General features: G+C 32.1%; 2 protein-coding genes across 4 annotated transcripts; both read left to right on the forward strand.

Annotated features, from left to right (window-relative positions):
- The first annotated feature begins 3,310 nt into the window (after positions 1–3,310).
- LOC132945102 (uncharacterized) lies at positions 3,311–8,488 on the forward strand. The gene has a single exon (XM_061014774.1). The coding sequence runs from the start codon at positions 3,311–3,313 to the stop codon at positions 8,486–8,488; it is 5,178 nt and encodes a 1,725-aa protein (XP_060870757.1).
- Positions 8,489–13,911: 5,423 nt separating this feature from the next.
- On the forward strand, positions 13,912–20,040 carry LOC132934892 (uncharacterized). Of its 3 annotated transcripts, XM_061001297.1 has the most exons (9): positions 14,029–14,347; positions 14,858–14,923; positions 17,593–17,763; positions 17,829–18,080; positions 18,140–18,567; positions 18,637–18,814; positions 18,883–19,055; positions 19,138–19,297; positions 19,368–20,040. In XM_061001297.1, exons 3-9 carry the CDS (start codon positions 17,598–17,600, stop codon positions 19,841–19,843), a joined length of 1,833 nt encoding a protein of 610 aa, XP_060857280.1. In that variant the 5' UTR covers positions 14,029–14,347; positions 14,858–14,923; positions 17,593–17,597; the 3' UTR covers positions 19,844–20,040. The 3 variants fall into 3 exon arrangements, with proteins under 3 accessions (XP_060857278.1, XP_060857277.1, XP_060857280.1); XM_061001295.1 differs by lacking the exons at positions 17,829–18,080; positions 18,140–18,567; positions 18,637–18,814; ... (1 more) ...; positions 19,138–19,297; positions 19,368–20,040 and adding an exon at positions 13,912–13,983 and having other exon boundaries at positions 14,102–14,347; positions 14,858–17,597; XM_061001294.1 differs by lacking the exons at positions 17,829–18,080; positions 18,140–18,567; positions 18,637–18,814; ... (1 more) ...; positions 19,138–19,297; positions 19,368–20,040 and having other exon boundaries at positions 14,016–14,347; positions 14,858–17,597.
- The last annotated feature ends 1,721 nt before the right edge of the window (positions 20,041–21,761 follow it).

Genomic DNA, 21,761 nt, shown 5'->3' on the forward strand with positions numbered 1-21,761 from the left:
ATTAAATACTATGTATACTGTATAATATGTACTTAAATACTATTAAAAGTATTTTTATACAATAACGTATCACTAATTTTAAGCAAACACATGGAATTTGTTATCGCCGTAGGGGATACCCGAAGTCATCGGCGTAACTAAGGGGGGGGGGGATTAGCACCACCGTACTTCTATTAAGCCCACCTATGAGGTTTTACTTTTTAGCCCCTCCTTAGGCTTGTAGTTAAAACCCAAATCGTTACAAAAAAAATGTGTAAAATAATAAATTATTATATTATAAGATATGATATAAAATAATTGATATTGTGTATGTATGTACCATTTACGAATTTATCGTAATTGGTCATAGTTTTCACGGATGAAATGTGTTTATGTATTTGAGGTAATAGAGTAAGAGCTTATCTGCGTATTGCATAGTAGTTTCAAGCTTACCTATATAACGCCCTTATTATATATAATATTAATATATTATTTTATAACCTTTAAAAAGGTGGGGCCCGTGTCTCGTATTCGTATTACCTATATTAGTTGTATTGCCCTTTCGTACATTGGTTGAATATTATAGTAGTATATATTTAAATACTATTTATTTTCACTATTAGTAGGTACATAGATTTTAATAACCAAATTATGGGTTTTTTTTTATTATCAAACATATCTAACCTAACCACACCAATCCGCTTTTGAAAGCATGCATTAAATCCTATTTGTGCTTAGTTTCTACACCAATCGAACAGTAACCTTACATACTTACTCCGACCGTTTATCTGTGGCAGGGATGAAATTAAAGGTGGGTTAGGGTTAATAGATTCCCCCAGAACCTTAATAACATTTGTGTACAAGAAATTAAGACTTTCTTTTATAAGCTGCGTAAGTAGCTACCTTCATTATATTATGATACAAACAAAATAAATTTAATATTTTGAATAAATTCACTTTTTAAGTTATAACTTATTATCCAGCATTATTTTTTTTTGAAACATATGTATTTCAACAAGTTAAAAACAATAGTGTAAAATATATTTCCGGAAATTATTATTTTGGAATTTAAATCATTTCGAAGTTGCAATATTAAGTTTATACGCAAACGCATAACACGCTTATAGAGAAATTTGATTTCCTTACGTTTTTTCACAATTTAATAATGATAGCGAAATCACAATTTGCACATTCAGAGTATCACTTTATTTCTACAACAAATTAAACTAGGACATTAAAAAAAAAAATTAACACATTGACCTCGTAAACAGTATTATGACTATCTTGTTCTAAATCTTATGATATTATATAGTTATAGTAGATTAATTACCCTTCATAATATATTTGTTATGTTAGGTTAGGTTGTTAGGTTTGATCATAATATTTTAATTAAATTATTTTTGGGGAATATTTTAAATACTATTTTTTATGAGCTTATTAAATACAATGTAGTTACTCAAATACTTTTTGATAGTATTTTTGATAAGCAAACAAATTGTATTATTGTACAGATTATCGGTCGGTGTAAGAAAGTGTGATTACTGTTCGGCCTGTTCGACCTGTGTAAAAACTAACATATTATGTAATATATTAAATACCAGCGGTTCTCATCCTTTTAATATTTGCGTACCACCTGCACTGTTTGAAAATTGTTATGTATCACTAAATTTAAGTAAATTCTATCACTAAACTTGAACAAATAACGTTTTTTTTCTCTTACCAAAACTATATACGTTATATTTTTACATACGTTTAATTTTTATTTATTAGTAGTGTTACGTGCTGCCCCTTCAGGGATTCACTATGTGGATGATTTGAAAATAATAGTTGTTCGCGCCGGCGGTAGCGTCGTAATAGTCCGTCCACACCGACCGATCACACACACACACACACACCGCAAGTTTTGTATTTATTATTTTTATGTCAATTGTGTCGTCCGTGAATTATTATGTAATATATAAATGTAGATAATGAATTATGTAATGCAGCCGCCGACGGCTCGCTGTGTGGAAGCTTTAACACGGCCGCCGGAATAGTCAGTCTATCCCGTTACGCCAACGCCGAAATTACGCTAATCGCCGGCATTTTATTAGATACATTTTTGGCTCGAATAGCCAACAATATTATTATACTTTTTGTAGGCGCGAATCGCCGCCAGTGTCTTTTTATTATTATTGTAATAATTCATTGTGTATTATAGGCGCGAATCGCCACAAATATTATTATACTCTTTGTAGGCGCGAATCGCCGTCAGTGTCTGTTATTATTATTGTAATAATTCATTGTTTATATAGGCGCGAATCGCCACAAATATTATATAGTTAGCATCGGCTCTAATAGCCGTTTGCATATTTTATTATTTTGTTGGCATATACCGCAACGCTAATCGTCGGGTTATTTTAAACAGTATCATATTATAACTGTACTTAGTTATTGCTATTTAAATTATTGTCTGGCTTGAATAGCCAGTGAATTTATATTATTATTGTTGTGTGTCTATTATAAAACTATTATACAGGCAAGGGTAGCAGCTGGCCAGCCGTGCACCGTCCAAATTGTGAGTTATTATTTATTATTTATTATTATATCCTGTTGGGCCAGAAGGGCCACAATATTATTAGTCATATTTATACCTTTATGTTGCTGTGATTTTTTTTATATTCCTTGTGTCCACAAATAATTATTTATTTTGTGTACAATACAACAACCATTTTTACCAGCAACCGTGTTATCCATTATTAAATAGAGTTACCTTTCTGTCATTATTTTATAAGCTTACACACTATCACATCTACACACTCACACACCCACCACACACTAGCACTCTCTGGTCTTGCACGGCGAACCCGTCCACTTCCTTTGAGTCGCTATAACATATATACACACAAACACAAGTCGATCGGTGTGTGAACGTTGCGTACAAGTATTGCTGTACCGGGCGCACGAGCTATAATTGTATCGTTCCCGGCGCGATCATTTTGGTGACCTCGACGTGATTATCATATTATCTAAGAGTCACGCGTAACAAGTATTATCGTCGTTATATATGTCATAATTATAATTGCCGATTTATAACGTTTCGTACGCGATTATATTATATCAAGAATAGCAATATTTGAATGAAATAAGCTGAGTATTTGTGTTTTATTATATAAATGTCACAAAGAATTACTAATGCAAATCAATATCGTTTTAGAGTTATCAATTACTGTTACATATATCTTGATTCGCTTAATTAATTGAGATTCGCGATATATTACTGTATATTCGTTCCTTATTAATTCGTCGTAAATTCGTAAGTTTATCGGATCAAGATCGCATTATTGTCATTATGGTTCTCGATGAGGATAATGAGAAACAGATGATCTTATTAAGAAAAAAACGTGGAGTGGTGAAGGCCTCATTAACACGACTTCGTAATTTTGTAAAGGAATTTGATCACAATGAACAGTCAATCTCTCTCCTCGAGTTTCGTCAAGAAGAATTACCTAATATAAATAAAAAATTTGACGCAGTTCAATGTGAGATTGAGTTAATTACGGAAGAACCAGAGAAGGAAGAAGAAGAACGAGCATTATTTGAAAGGAACTACTTCGAAACAAGATCTCAAATGCAAGAAATCATCAACACCCGGAGCTCTTCAAGTACGGTAGGGCCAAATACATCGTTTGGATCGTCAAGTAATACAAACCGGGTTAGATTGGCACCTATACCTTTGCCCACATTTAACGGTGACATTGAAAACTGGGAGGCCTTTTATGATGTTTTTAGCGCGTTGGTTCACAATGATGAAGGGCTTACGTCAGTACAAAAATTATATTATTTAAGATCCTGTTTGAGTGGTCCAGCTTTAGATATCGTTAGTTCAATCCCGATGGTCGACGGAAATTATGAGGTGTTTACCGAACGGCTGAAGCAGAGATATGACAACAGAAGCCTCGTGATACAGACGCACATAAGAGCGCTTCTTGATGCACCTCGTGTAGATACCGCTACCATAGAAGCGTTACAATTACTACATTCACACATTGGAAGTCATGTAGCTGCGCTTAAGGCCTTAGGCCAACCAATAGAGCAGTGGGACGCATGGCTAGTTACCATTATTCTAAGGTGTCTTGACAAGAATACGGCACATGAGTGGCAGCTTCGACAAGAGGACTCGCAATTACCCAAGTACATAGACATAGAAAGGTTTTTAGCCAGAAGATGTATTGCATTTGAAAATTCAAACTCGGAAATACAGTCACGATCTCATAGTCAACCAATGGCAACAGGCCAACACCAATCAACTAGTAAACAAAGAAAGTCGGAGAAAACTACCAAAATGGCATTTTTAGTCACTGGAAGGGGTCAGACCACAAAATGTCCATGCTGTACCGGGTTGCATAGGATATATGCGTGTGACAAGTTTAAGGACTTGAGTATAAATGATCGTCTAAATATTATACAAGACACTCATTTATGTTTTAATTGTTTGTCCGCGTATCATACAACGAAAACATGCAAGTCAAACGGTTCATGTGGAGAGTGTGGGTTGAAGCATAATACTCTACTACATTTCTCAAAAAGTGTATCCGATGACCAGAAGGTTAGCAATACAAGTGAAGGAGAATCATCTGCAACTGGTGCGTTATCAGCTACCTTATGGTCATCAGGGAACCGTTATGCATTTTTAGCTACAGCACAAGTGATCGTCAAAAATACAAATGGAATGCAGTTCATATGTCGTGCCGTGTTAGACAGCGGCGCTCAAGTGAATTTTATATCTAAAAGGTTACAAAACGTACTTAAACTATCAGGAGAAAGGGTTGCATTGCCAGTGAGTGGAATCGGTTCAAGCAGAACACAATCGACTACAAGGGTAGACATCAAGGTTTGTTCCCGAGTATCACCATTCCAAGCTAACATATCATGTTACGTGTTACCATCAATTGTCAACACATTATCATCAAGTACAAGACCCTCAGACGGCTGGGGAATCAAAAAAAATATACTCTCACAGTTAGCTGACCCTCAGTTCGACCAAGCAGGTACCATCGATATGTTAATGGGTGCAGGAATATTTTTTGAGTTGTTAGAGTCAGAAAGGATTCCGCTTCAAACTGGTAATCTCACATTACAATCCACAAAATTAGGCTGGGTTATGACCGGAGAGTTTAACGTTAATTGCTTAGTGAGTATTGGAGCGTCATTAGAAGACGAATGGCGAACAATGAAAACAGATCAAGGATTGTTCGGTAGGTTATCCAAGGCCAATAAGCGTCATGTAGAAGAACAGGAAACGGTACGACATTTCGAAAAAACTGCCACCAGGAGAGCTGATGGTCGGTTTGTGCTCCGTCTACCTGTAAAACCAGAAGTTAGCCAACTAGGCGATAGCATATCTATGGCCATGTCACGCTTCATTAGCGTTGAAAGAAGATTATCACGAGATGAACAACTACGTACCGAGTATGTAAAATTCATGACACAATATTTAGAAATGGGTCACATGGAGGAAGTAATTGAAAACGAAATTCCAACATCAAGGCAATTTTACTTACCACACCACGCAGTGGTCAAAACGGCCAGTCTAACTACAAAGGTACGAGTAGTTTTCGACGCATCAGCTAAGAGCTCATCAGGACTATCTTTAAACGATGTCCTAATGTGTGGCCCGAGTATCCAAGAAGAATTGTTTTCGATCTTATGTCGGTTTAGAAGTCATCAGTTCGTTATCACTGCGGACGTAGAAAAAATGTTTCGACAGGTAGAGGTTGCAGAAGAAGACCGAAACTTGCAGCGTATCGTCTGGAGGTCAAACCCTAGTGAAGCGTTACGGACTTATAGACTGGGAAGAGTTGCATACGGTACAACTTCTGCTTCATTCATGACCACAAAATGTCTGTCAGTCCTATCAGAAGAATTCAACAGTCAGTTTCCCAATGCAGCTAAGGCAGTACGAACAGATTTCTACATGGATGACCTCCTGTCTGGTGCACAAACTGAGGAAGAGTGTTTACGTCTACAGAGGAATATTACTAGGATATTGAATTCAGCAAAAATGCCATTACGAAAATGGTGTTCAAACTCGCAGTCAGTACTCGAACATATCGACAACAAAAATGATGATGAGTTATTAGTGTTAGATTTGGGTGAAAATGACGTAATTAAATCGTTAGGCCTATGTTGGAAGCCAGTGGTAGACGTCTTTCAGTTCAACGTAGCGATTTCTGACAAGAACAGAGAAGCAACTAAGCGTAGTCTCCTGTCCGCTCTAAACAGTATATTTGACCCACTAGGATTCCTTGCTCCAGTGTTGGTAAAAGGAAAAATTTTTCTGCAGCAACTATGGCTCGTTAAAGCAGATTGGGATAGTTCATTGTCTGTTGAAATAAAACAAAAATGGTACAATTACTGGTCAGACCTCAGTACGCTTAAAACACTGGAAATTCCAAGAAAGGCAGTCGCATGTGCAGGATTAAGGACCGAGTTTCACGGCTTTTGTGATGCATCAGAAAATGCCTATGGTGCATGTATTTATGTACGGTGTAAACTGCCAAGCGGAGTATGGCAATCACGATTATTGTGCGCATCTACTCGGGTCGCCCCTCTCAAGGGAGCTACAATCCCTAGATTAGAATTGGGAGGAGCCCTAGTACTGGCTCAGTTAGCAATGAAGGTAGCCAAGTCATGGAAGGTTGACATACATAAATTTTACTTGTGGACCGATTCAACTATAGTGTTGGGATGGTTGAATAGCCAATCTAGTCGCTTGAAAACTTATGTGTCAAACCGTGTTGCACAGATTTTAGATATTACCAATACTGAGCAATGGTACTATGTGAGGACTTATGATAATCCAGCAGATGTGTTATCGAGGGGTGTGAAGGCGCAAGACTTGAAAGGCATCGAGTTGTGGTGGAGTGGACCAAAATGGCTATCTCATGAGCAAAATGGTTGGCGATTCGAACGAGTATCACTGCCAACTGGAGAAGAATTACCTGAGCAGAAAACCGTACGTTTCGTTCTTTTAACAGTGCCGTTACCAATGCGACTTGTTGATTCATGCTCAAACTGGCAACGCCTACGTCGAGCAACTGCGTGGATTCTGCGGTTCATTGAATTCATAAAAACTAAACGCACCCCACAACTAGTACGCTATCTGACAGTTAAAGAGTTAATGGTTGCTGAACAGAGACTGATAACTTATGCTCAAAGGGAGGCCTTTCCGGAGGAGCATGAAGCATTAGCAAAAAATAAGGACATTCCTGGTCGAAGCAAGTTAAGGTCATTGAACATCGGTCTAAGGTATGGCATGATAGTAGTGGGTGGTCGTCTTGACAATGCCAATCTTTCACAAGACCAAAGACAACCAATAATTCTTCCATACAATCACAGAATTACACAGTTGATATTCTTAGATTATCACATGAAATTATTGCATTGTGGTCCTCAGTTATTATTAGCGGAAATCAGGCAGAGGTATTGGCCGCTGTCTGGTAGACTATTAGCGCGCTCAACAGTTCGAAGGTGCGTGAAGTGTGTACGGAGCAAACCGACCTTTCAAATTCCAATAATGGCGCCATTACCAAAGGAAAGAGTACAATGTTCACGTCCCTTCACGTACACGGGCGTGGATTTTGCAGGACCGTTAATCATCCGAAGCGGAATCAGGGGTCGATCAGGAACAAAGGCGTGGGTATCAATATTCGTGTGTTTTTCTACAAGAGCGGTTCATATAGAAGCAGTCGAGGACTTAACGAGCAAGGCTTTTATAGCGGCCTTAAGACGATTTGTTGCTAGACGAGGCAAACCCGCAGAACTGTGGAGCGATAACGGAACAAACTTCGTTGGAGCGAACAAGGAGTTGACCAAATATACTCAACATCTTGGCAGTCAGCTAGCAAATGAAGGGATCACCTGGCGCTTCAATCCCCCATCAGCCCCTCATTTTGGAGGGCTGTGGGAAGCAGCAGTTAAGAGCGCTAAACACCACTTGGCTAGGACTACTGGAGAGGCAAAGCTAACTCTAAGTGAGCTCAGTACACTGCTATGTCAAATTGAAGCCTGCCTCAATTCCCGACCATTGACACCTATGAGCAGCGATCCTAACGACTTCACCTCACTTACCCCAGCGCACTTCTTACTCGGTGCACCTGTAACGTCGTTCCCAGAACCTGATTTAAATGGCGAAGAACCACATGCAATGCGACGTTGGAAATTTGTACAACATCTTCTTCAAACTTTCTGGAAGCGATGGCACATGGAGTACCTACCCCAACTACAGGTCCGTGGAAAGTGGACATCAGGAAGCTCCAACCTAGCCATAGACGATTTAGTAATTGTCAAAGAAGACAACCTACCGCCCTTTAAGTGGCACTTAGCACGCGTTATAGAACTACATCTAGGTTGTGACGGTAACGTAAGGGTTGTGTCCGTACGTAACTCTTCCGGTAAAACAACGCGCCGTCCAGTCGCAAAACTTTGCAAGCTCCCAATCGATGCAGAGGAGGCTGTTGAAAAATAGATTTCTCAACGGGGGGGAGAATGTTCGCGCCGGCGGTAGCGTCGTAATAGTCCGTCCACACCGACCGATCACACACACACACACACACACCGCAAGTTTTGTATTTATTATTTTTATGTCAATTGTGTCGTCCGTGAATTATTATGTAATATATAAATGTAGATAATGAATTATGTAATGCAGCCGCCGACGGCTCGCTGTGTGGAAGCTTTAACACGGCCGCCGGAATAGTCAGTCTATCCCGTTACGCCAACGCCGAAATTACGCTAATCGCCGGCATTTTATTAGATACATTTTTGGCTCGAATAGCCAACAATATTATTATACTTTTTGTAGGCGCGAATCGCCGCCAGTGTCTTTTTATTATTATTGTAATAATTCATTGTGTATTATAGGCGCGAATCGCCACAAATATTATTATACTCTTTGTAGGCGCGAATCGCCGTCAGTGTCTGTTATTATTATTGTAATAATTCATTGTTTATATAGGCGCGAATCGCCACAAATATTATATAGTTAGCATCGGCTCTAATAGCCGTTTGCATATTTTATTATTTTGTTGGCATATACCGCAACGCTAATCGTCGGGTTATTTTAAACAGTATCATATTATAACTGTACTTAGTTATTGCTATTTAAATTATTGTCTGGCTTGAATAGCCAGTGAATTTATATTATTATTGTTGTGTGTCTATTATAAAACTATTATACAGGCAAGGGTAGCAGCTGACCAGCCGTGCACCGTCCAAATTGTGAGTTATTATTTATTATTTATTATTATATCCTGTTGGGCCAGAAGGGCCACAATATTATTAGTCATATTTATACCTTTATGTTGCTGTGATTTTTTTTATATTCCTTGTGTCCACAAATAATTATTTATTTTGTGTACAATACAACAACCATTTTTACCAGCAACCGTGTTATCCATTATTAAATAGAGTTACCTTTCTGTCATTATTTTATAAGCTTACACACTATCACATCTACACACTCACACACCCACCACACACTAGCACTCTCTGGTCTTGCACGGCGAACCCGTCCACTTCCTTTGAGTCGCTATAACATATATACACACAAACACAAGTCGATCGGTGTGTGAACGTTGCGTACAAGTATTGCTGTACCGGGCGCACGAGCTATAATTGTATCGTTCCCGGCGCGATCAATAGTAGTCAAATTAGATTTATAAATGCAGTGTTTTAACAGAATGAAATGTATAATATCGTCGTGGTAATAGTAGTAGTAGTAGTCGTCCTGTATATGGCTAGTGGCGTGAAGTCGCTTCTACGTTGCTGGTCTAGGTACATCTGTCTTTACTGTGTTCCCAGCCCTCCTATATAATATGATGTCGGTTCCTTTAATGGATCCTGTGCATGGACAGGGTGTCCTTGAGGTGGATGTAGCTGGTCCAATAAGTTGTTATTCTCGCAACCGTCGCCTCGTAATGATAACTTGTTGTTGGCCGCTCCCCTTGATTAGCTTGCCAAAATAGAATGTGGTTTTTAACTATGAGGTTACGTCTAAGAGGCCATAACAACTCAAGGAAAACTCTCTCTGCGAGTAGAATAATACATATTATACACTAATACATGAATCGATTACCAAAATATTATATGTCGACGCCAGATAATGCGTTAAATTTAATTGTTAATTGTCGCCACCGTATCGCCATATATCCCTCCACCGTCCGTCTCACATACACACTCGCACGCACACCTGAGCATTGTTTATTTTTATTTTTATATTGTTCTAGAGATTATATTTTATGTAGATTAGGCCGCGACGCGGTATCGGTCACATAGGCCGCCGCAAATGAACCAGTACGGTTTTTCGTAGTGTAATCGAAACAGCCATTATTACGTGCGCAAATCGCCGTTTTTCCAAATTAAATTATAGTTGTTTTTTGTCGGCACGAATTGCCAGTGTATTATATTATTGTAGGCGCAAATCGCCACGTAAACTGTTATTATATTATTGTAGGCGCAAATCGCCACGTAAACTGTTATTATATTATTGTAGGCACAAATCGCCACGTAAACTGTAATTATATTATTGTAGGCGCAAATCGCCACGTAAACTGTTATTATATTATTGTAGGCGCAATCGCCACGTAAACTATTATTATATTATTGTCAAGGCGCAAATCGCCACGTAAATTAGTATTATATTGTTGTCAAGGCGCGAATCGCCAAAATTATTATTGTTATTATATTTTTTTATCTTGTGTGTGTGTGAAACTTTATTTTCATTATATAGCTAGGACCAGCTGGCCAGACTGCGCTCCACAACTGTGAGTTATTTTATCATTATATCTTTGTCATATTAATTATTATCGTGCCGGAAGGGCCGTATAAATATTATATTTTATCTTGGTCGTAAGGGCCACCGATTAATTATTTATATTATACTTTTTTTATAAACTATATTATTGTGTTGCTGTGATTCTAATATAGCTACATTATTATTGATATCGTGAATTATACAACAACTAATTATTTACTTGAAACGTGTTACCTTTTATTATTAGTTTTCTTTTAAGCACACACTCACACAAATACACACATACACACCGCATTCATATTACGTAGCTCGTCGGTATTCGTGAGGCGATCCCGACCGCTGCCGACTGAGTTACTCACACACAAACACACCATAGGTCATAGTGTACAAGAGTCGGTAGGTGATTAGTGGTGCGCTCGAAGTATATCTGGTGTCCGGGCATACTTGATAATATTTTTAGTACTCCGGCGGTTTCAATTATATATTATATTAGTACGTAAAGCTATTCATTTACAGTAGCTACGAAATTATAATTTTATATTAGCATTTAATGCATACTAATAATATTATAAATGCACGATTATTATTTATATTATTAATAATATCAAATAAACCAAATAATATTTAGTCCATAATAATGCATTCAATTTAAGAGGAGACTTCCTTATTGTGTACCACCATATGATTAAAAATTATATTAACGTGTATGAAAATGAAATATAATTATATACAATAACATATTTTTCTACCGTGTAGAATTTTATTTATTGTTGCTCCCTTTTGCGTTTATGCGTGTAAATATGCGTGTGGTACATGTTTATACAACCATATACCTACATGGTAATCTCACTTGTGAAAACACTGTCTTCTCCTTAATCCAAAATATACCTAGGTACCTATAACTACAGTTTTTCACCAAAAAAATCGTTCACGTAGGTATATTTATGTATACTCAGACGGCGCAACAAATAGAATGTAGTGTTCAGGGTTAAATCACACAAAACCACATGAATAAATTACTGTTCTTTTATTAGCACAAAAACAGGTTGTCGTAATTCACTTGTACAAAAACTAAAAAATAATTATAGCAACTAACACTAACATCAATTCTATCTAAAATTCCGACTGCTTTTGTAGAAACAATAAAAATATTTTTAACATTAAATTTTATGAAACAATAAATTTAACGTTGCCTGTTAGTACAGTTTCCAATGAACGCTTTTATTCGACATTGAAAAGTGTCACAAATTACTTACGTTAAATTTTAATAAATCTGTAGATTGTAGATAGTTTTGCTAGGTAAATTAAAATCTAGAAGATTCATATTTATTACAATTTTAATGTAAAATGTAATTAATTTATAAAGTTATATAATAAACAGTGTGATTTTTTAAGTATGATCACATTTCCTTTAATATTTAATTTATTCAAATTTTGAATTTTTAAAATTCAAAATTATATTCATACAAAGTTTGAATTAGTATATTTTCGTATATTCTAGGAAAAGTGCATATTTGAGAAATGTACACTATACATAAAACTACACACTTGACATTAAAATGGGAGTTACCGTGGTGGGCTAAATATCTGTGTGCGCATGGATATAATAGTAAAAAGTTGGGCATGTGGGTGTCGCTCTGTTGTACAGTAGGTTACAAGTGGGTCACTATAATGGATAATGTTAAATTTAAATTCAATGATATAATATTATTCTATAAGAAGAATGATTCTGAGTGAAAACGGTCAGTCAGCCTATGATATTACTAGGCACGAACTATTGTGAAGTAGTTCGTTTTACTAAGTAAATTTAATGATATTATTGTGAATAAAGTAAATTATATATTTACCTATTTACGTAGAACCTTGTATTTAATTTTCAATGCTTAGCTATAAAAGTTGATCAATTTATACATTTTTAACTACAAAATAATTATTAAACTTTAAGTTTGATAAATTTTGTCAATATTTGAACATTAAATGCTTATAAATTAAATTGTGCCTATGTATTTTTATATTTTTCAACTGCTATCGTAACAATATATCAGGAGCCTTGCATTAAATTTTCACGCTTTTTTATTGATATTTATAGAAAAAAAACTAAAAAAATTGAAAACTGACAATGTCCGCGAACACCTCAAAATAAGTCAAAATATTTGGAAATTGTTATGGTGTATAGTAAATGCTAATATAAACATTCAATCAACATTTCATGTACTTACGGTAAATTATTCAAAACTTGCACTAATAACCAAAATCGATTTTGATCGAAAACAGATCTTGCGTAAAAGTTCCCGTTTTTCCTTAATTTTTCTTCTGTTTTTCACGGCACTTTTGAAAACTGCTGGGAAAGTTTTACTTTTGACACCTCCAAAGTACCAATTAGATTTACTTTCCTATCAGAAAATTGTGCTTTGCCATGTGTGTATGAAAGTTCTCTATATATCAATTAGTTATAACTTCAATACTAAGTCTGACCTCCAAATTCAGGTTTCACCATCGTAATTTTATGCTTCACTACATAGTTACGGTAAAACAAGATATTCATTAGTCATAATACTGATTACAGTGTGTAAATAAATAATATGTTGATGAAGTGAAAATTGTGTTCTTTTTTTTTTTAATACCTAATGTAGTTTAATGCCTTGTAGAAATAAGGTGACTCGCTGATTGTGCAAATTTTGATCATTATTAACTCGTTAAAATACTTATAGAAATCAAAAATCCAAATGCTCTATAAGCGTGGCAGTAAAGTACACTGTTGTGCTTGTGCGTACACTGAACGAAAAAATACTATACAAATCAACAAATATATTTTATTAATTATCAATCAATGATTTTTCATAATTTCAATCAAATTATTACTCATTCAATGATATTTTGATTAAATTAATTAAAATTTTATGGAATCAAGTATTTTGAATTTATTAAATCAACAATGATTAATTAATTCAATAAAACCTATACTGTTACTTATTTGTATAAATATAATAAAATAATTTTTTGTTTTTATTAGTTCAAGTAAAATTGTATTTAATTAAATAATTTGAGTTTGTAAAATTAATAATATTTATTTTAAATTCAAGAAAATAATTTTATCGAGCTATAAGCTTATAATGAAAATAGATTTTTAGAAAAAAAACCCAACCTATGGCAATGATGCCAGTTTTATTATTATTTATACCCGTTGCCCGTTGGGTTTTCCTTAGTAAGTAGGTAAAATAATAAATAGTATAGTAAAATGTATAAATATTATTTATTGATCCAAATATCGTCATATTATCATACCTACTATCGTTTATTACTGTATTGTTTTGATGTCTTCTGCAGTCGGTCGTTGGTGTTACAATATCTTAGTTACAGTTGGCCGTTACTCGTAAGGTACTACCTACTTATACAGTTTGCAACTTACGAGTTGTCTTCTTACAGTTACTACCTATATACAGTTTGTCAGTTTCCAATTTACAAGTTACAGTTATTAGTTAATAGTTACTATACAGCTGTCAGCTACTACAGAACTAACTATAGGTATAGTTAGTTCTTACTTAGTCCTGTCCTGTTGACTGGCGTGTTGTGGTAAGTAATGATTTTTTAAATATTGTTAGAGCTGTATTCATATTTGATGCTTAAAAATAAGTATTGCTTAAGCTAGTTTTCTTAATTTGAAAAATAAAAAAATTGTGATGATAACTTAAGCAATGCTTAAGGTAGGTCTCGACTAACCTTAATTTAAGTACCTACCTTATACTTTTTCCTTTCTTAAGCCAAACCCTCAATCTCGTTTATGAATCTCATTTTAGTTATAAGTATATAGCTTAAGCAATACTATTTCTCCAACTATGAATACAGCCCTTAGTCTACGGCTTGGAACTTAATGCTTTATAAATTTAGTAAATATATATACCAACATGCAATTATGCATGTAATGTTACAAAATGTGTACATTATAAGGTTATGGACTGGATTTAAATCGCTATAACAGCAAATCCAATAAACAAAAAAAATATGGAAATGCAACTAGTTTCATGCCCTATAGGCTATAATATAACTTATTTAATATACTAAAGTAATTTTACCATTTTACAGGTGCATTGTGCTTTTAAAAATATTGTAAATTGAATACAGCTTTAAATAGATAAAACCATAATAAAGGTAATAAGTAATAACTTTTGACTTAGAATTATGATTTGTTTTATTTGTAAAATTAGTGTAGATACATTTTCGGCATTGGCTTTTCACTATAAATTTATGCATTTTCTTGATCCTTTAAGCTCATATGAGTGTTCTGAGAGCAACTGTTCTCAAACATTTCAAAATTTGAATGGTCTTAGAAGGCATATACTTAGGATACACAATAATAGTTCTAAACTTACTGAAGTTAATAGTGATTTTAATACAAATACCTCGACAAATACCATGATAAACCCAAGTCATATTAATACTTCTTGTGCACCATTAATTGATACAAATATGAATATGTTAAATAATAGTAGTATCACTTCACCATTGTTGAATACTAATCATTTTAATTTAAAAGAAGCTTTAGATTTTCTAAATGTGTCAGCTGTTAAATTTAGTCTTCAATTACATAATAATAATAACTTTTCTAGAAAAGATATTTTAAATATTCAATGTGAAATTTCTGATAAAATATTAAATTCAATTATATTATTGCTCAAAGGTACTTTACTAGATAAGATTAATGATCCTTTATTAATATCAACCACAAATATGATTATATCTGAAATTTCTTCACTTTTTAAATATTGTGGTAGTGAATATAAGTTGAACAAGTGGTTGTCTAACAAGGAATTAACTGCAGATATTGTGCAATTCACAATAAATAATGAAATCAATTTTGTGTCTCATGCTGGTGAAAATGAGTATGATGAAATAAATACAAAGGGAATTTTATTTCCATTAAAATTCCAGTTTCAAAAATATTATGAAAAAAATGATTTACTTATTCAAACATTACAATTATATGATAATTTAAATATCTCAGATGATAGTTTTTTATCTAATTTCATTCAAGGGTCTTTATGGAAAGATAAAGTAAAATTATATCAAAATAAAATAGTTCTTCCTTATTTCATATATATTGATGACTTTGAAATCAACAATCCCTTAGGTTCAAATGCAAATTTTCAATCTATATCTGCTGTATATTATAGTTTTCCTCTGAGTAAAAACAACTCAAAAATTTCAGAAATATTTTTAGCTGCTTTAATTAAAGCAAAAGATTTAAAACATTTTGGAAATGATTTATGTTTTAAGAATTTAGTTGATGAATTGAATAGCTTAGAAAGAGATGGGATTTCTATAAACACATCGTGTGGTAAAAAAAACGTGCATTTTATTTTGGGATTAGTTATTGGAGATAACTTGGGTCTAAATTGTATATGTGATTTTAGTAAGTCATTTTCTGCTAATTTTTACTGTCGATTTTGCAAAGTAAACAAATCATTGACCAAACATTTGGCTGTAGAAGATGAATCAATGCTTAGAGATGTTCATAATTATCAAACAGATGTTGAAATAAATGACTTTAAGGTAACAGGTATATACAAAGAATGTATTTTGAATCAAATCGATTCTTTCCACGTTACAACAAATTACTGTATTGATGTTATGCATGATCTTTTTGAAGGTGTTTGTCACTACAATGTATGCCATATACTTAAATATTACATTTCAGATGTTAAAATCATTTCCTTGGAAACACTAAATAATAGGAAACAATATTTTAATTATGGTGCCATAGAAATAGGTAATAACTCTCATACCATTGAAAAACACCATTTATTAAATTTTCATTTAAAAATGTCGGCTAGAGAAATGATGTGTTTTATTCATTTTTTACCCTTAATGATAGGTGATTTAATACCTAATAACGATGATACTTGGCTATTTTTTTTAAACTTTCTGGAGATTATTGACATATTAATGTCACATAAGCTGACACAAGATTTAATAGCTTGCCTTAAACGACTCATAAAAAAACATAATTTAGATTATGTTACATTATTTAAAGACACATTAAAACCTAAACACCACTTCTTAACTCATTATCCTTCAATAATTCAAAAATCTGGACCACCTAGGCATTTTTGGTGTTTCAAATATGAATCGAAACACAGAGAACTGAAAATGTATGCCCGTGCTATAACATCAAGAAAAAATATAACCCTATCATTAGCAAAAAAATGCCAGTTAAAATTTGCAGATTTTTTATTAAACGGGACAAAAGATGATGATGTTATTAAAGCTAATAAACATAAAATTGATTGTAGTTACCATGAGATACTAGCTGGCAGATTAGGGGATACATTTAAAATATATGACTGTTACTCACAATTGAAATTTAAAGGTACAGTGTATAGAATTGGATATTATGTAACAAAATTTACATATGAACTTAGTTTTTATGAAATTTTAGAAATTATTCTAGTAAACACAACAAATGAAATCATATTAATTCTTAAACAAATTAGAGTTGATTGCTATGTTGAACATTTGAAATCATATAAGATCGACAAAAATAAATCTGAAATTCTTACTACAGCTATGCCAATAGAGGATTTTAATGGTCCACCAATAAACATTAATACAGTTTTGGATGGATCATTAATGATTCGATTAAAAGAATATTTCTAATGTAAATGCATATTATATGTATTTAGTTAGATATAACTGCATGTATCTTAAATAGATACATTTATTTTTAAATTTAATTACCTATTAATTACTTTCTTGATATTTGATTTTTTATCTTATTAATGTATTCTTAAGTCTTATATTTTACACTATTTAAATTAAAGTCACAATGAGCCAATCATATCAGTTACCAGACAACTGTTCAAATGTATTTGATAATATCAGTGTAGATGAGAATCAACCGATGGATATGTTATCTCCAACATTGGAAAATAATGAAGTTAAAGTCCTCTTAGAGTCATGGGATCTAGTGTTTCTGTATCAAACTTGCATAAGTAAATTATTAATATACCTACTAGTTTAAAAATGTATTTTAACTATAATTTAATAATTTGTTTAGATCATTATATTGATATGGCAGCGTTAAAAAACATGCAAGTACATCATGTAGAAAAACTTTTATTGTCTTATCCACTTGGCATAATAATAAAATTTGAAACAAGTCTTAAGTTATGGCAAAAACCACTATTTGTTAATATCAGTATGGATCAGAAACAACAGATGGATATGTTATTTCCAACAATAGAAAATAATGAAGTTAAAGTTATCTTAGAGTCATGGGATCTAGTGTTTCTGCATCAAACTTGCATAGGTAAACTGTTATATAGTCATTTTAAATGCATTTTAACTTTTATTAAATAATTTGTTTAGATAATTACATTGATATAGCAGCGTTAAAGAACATGCAAGTACATCATATAGAGAAACTTTTATTGCTTTATCCACTTGGCATAATAATTAAATTTGAAAAAAGTCTTAAGTTATGGCAAAATACGTTTTCGGAAAAGGACATAAATACTTTGACCAATATATCTGATTCATCAATAACGTCAGCGTTACCTTTATCTATTCCTCAGTCAAAAACATCATTTTGTCTTGAAACTGTATTTGAAGAAAATAATCAGTGTGCCTATGTAATTGATTATTTCCATCAACATAATTGTTTAAATGATTCATGCAGATCAATAATTGTAACTGCTATCATAAATCATATTATAAAAGCAAAAATATCAATGTCTATTACTTTAGCAAATGTTATAGGAGACACAATTGTTGCTAAATTCCCCACTGAATTAAAAGTAAGAGTTTTCAATAGTATAAACTAAGACTAACTTTGAAACAATATTATACAGTTTATTTTATTTTAGGACATATACTTCATTAAAGATTCCATTAATAAAACTCCTAAAGGGAAAATTTATTCTAAGTACTTCAATACCATCAAACAACTACAAAACCATGGTCTAGTTGATAAGAAAATATATCAGTCAACAGAAACAAATTTGCCTACAAACCGATCATCATCATCATTTGATAAAATGATAGGTATTTATATAACAAATTTAAATATGTCTTAAATGCATTTTCCATGTTTATAACTTAATTATTTCCAGAAATTGAAGATGTCAGTATATATATTTCACAATTGCATCATGAAGTACTTACATGGCCTGAAATAGAAACAATATGGTTGAAAACAACTAATTATAGATTAAAAAATATTAAAGAGGAGGGAAATATTTTTCTTCATTGGAAGCACTTTAAAGAACCAATGGGATATAGACTTGTGAGAAATTTATATTAACAAATTTCATTGTCTTGTACTTTTGTATTTCATTAATTTTGTATCTTAAAATATATTTTTCTAGGTTAATATTGATTTCAAAAAAATGTATCCTAACTGCAATTTTATTGAAAACTTTGAAAAATCTCAGGCAAATGTATTAACTGTACTGAAAGAAAAAATAAAAGACCCTAGTTCAAAAAAACAATTAGATGAAATGTCAAAAACTGCACACTTAACTGAAAGTAAATAATTCAATATATTGTTTGTTTTTAAGAATATTATATTATAATTAAAGATTTTTTTTGATTTTAGATTGTAAAAATGCTGTTCTATTCTTCCTTCTTCATTCGGTGTTTATTCCAACATCTAAAAAGACAACAAGAGATGAAAATGGCAAAATTTCATTGAAGAAGTTTTCAATTCGAGATTCTCAAAATAGTTTTGTCATATTGGGAAAAACTAGTGCAGAATTGGAGGAATTATTATCTAAAAAAAATACAAAAATTCAACCATGCTTGTTGATAGTTGGTGAAATTAATGATCCTAAACAAATAATGGTGTACTTCGATGGCATTAAATATATTATAAATACCATTGTAAAAGCCATTGAAATATGCTTTAATATTTTCTATGTTTTTAATATTGAATATCCGCTAGAATCTTCAAACTTTTGGTTATTTATTCAAACATACTATTTTAAGATTAAAACTATTTATGATAAGCCTTGTATACAAGTTAACCAAACAATTTCCCAACTAAAAACTTACGAAAAAAAAAACAATACTTAATTAAATGTATTAGTTTCCGGTTATTGGTTAACAATTTGGGGTAATTTTTATACTTTTTTTTGTTCTCAAATGTTATCATTATTATCTTTTATTATTATTAATTATACAAATAAAGTTAAAATACTTATACATTTTTAAATTTTATCTTACTGATGTGTTGGATGAATATATTATTTTACTGTTAATAAAATGTTTTAATAACTACTTGTTGTATAAACTGTTATTTAAATACTTAAGCTGTTATTTGACTACGTTTATGTGGTTTTAATATTATTTACTCCTAGTATGTTCCATACTATAATTCAATGATAAATATTGATAAATGGTTAAAAAAATGGTTAAAAACCAATAGTAAATTATTATTGGTATTTAAAATAAAATAGGATTTTTATTTTAATAAATCAATTAAATTCAATTTATTTATTCAATAAATATATTTAAATTTTTAAAAAAGAAGTATGATTAATTTAATAGTTTTTAACAATAGAATGAATAAATACATGATCAGTTTAATAAACTATTTTGATAAGATTCCTTCCCAAATATATAAAATAAATTTATTAAATTAATAACTTCTTTTTTAATTCAATAACTTTATTTATTGACTGCGAGTTTAATAAAATAAAATTTTTATTATTAATAATTGTCTTTATTGACCGTATTTTAATAATTTTATTATTAATTCAACTCATAGAATTATTAATTTAACCTAGTTTTTTCGTTCAGTGTACGCGTTAAAAATTAAAATCACAAACTTAATAACTATTTTATTAATAAATAATTATTTCCGCAAATGGTTTTGTACCATAATTGTTATGAACTCATTGAAATACATGTTTAAAATAAAAATTGTTATTGCACATCTGAAGCATAAGAGGAACCACTATTAGAATAGTTTTATATCACAGAATAGTGGCGTAATTATGAATTTGTATAAGAGAGTGGATAGACACTATTTTAAACATATAAATAAATACTAAATACATTTTAATATTAATTTTTGTGGTGAGTGGTAGCTGTATAATATTTTGATGACTATACTAAATACTAAATGAATATAATAAATACAAAATTTTAAAGTACAGTATTGAGTGGTAGCCGTGAATATAGGTAGGTACTATCTTATCAAAAATCCTAAAACTTATTAGATTTTGCTTTAAAATTCTACACAATTTAGTACCTATACAAAATATAAAATATAATATTATAATTGGCTTTATGTTACCCCAGCTACCTGCCATTTTTTTTAGATTTTCTTGAATCACACATATTTCATCGATTTAAGACTTAAGAACAATTGTACAAAATACAATTTGCTAAAATCATTATTTCGAAAGTTATTTCCTTCAAAAGTTGGTGAATTAACGTATTTTCAATGATAGGGAAATGAGCGGTACATACCTATATTTCTGTTTTACCGGACACCGTTTTTATCGAAACTTATATAGGTAAGCATGCTAAAAACGATGGTGAAGTCAGACTTTGGTGATCGGTCAGAGTTTTGCAGTTTTATCTATTTGAACTATTAATTTTAAAAATTCTAAGAATCAGAATTTGAATAAATTATATATTAAGGGAAAAGTGATCATCCTTAAAAAACACACTGTATATTGTATAACTTTATAAATTAATTACAATTTACATTAAAATAAATAAATTAATAAATTGTAATAAATATGTATCACAATAACGAAAATCTTCTAGATTTTAATTTACCTAGCAAAACTATCCCCAATCTACAGATTTATTAAGATCTAGTGCATCGGCTTCTTCTTTTCAGTTGCAATAATCATTAAATCACATAACCAGCTGTTATCTCTCATAGTTAAATGTAAGTAAGTTTTTGGTCACACTTTTCATGTCGAAAAAAACGTTCATTGGAAACTGTACTAACAAGCAATGTTGAATTTATTGTAAG

Source organism: Metopolophium dirhodum, chromosome 1 (assembly GCF_019925205.1).
Source record: "Metopolophium dirhodum isolate CAU chromosome 1, ASM1992520v1, whole genome shotgun sequence".
NCBI lineage: Eukaryota > Metazoa > Arthropoda > Insecta > Hemiptera > Aphididae > Metopolophium > Metopolophium dirhodum.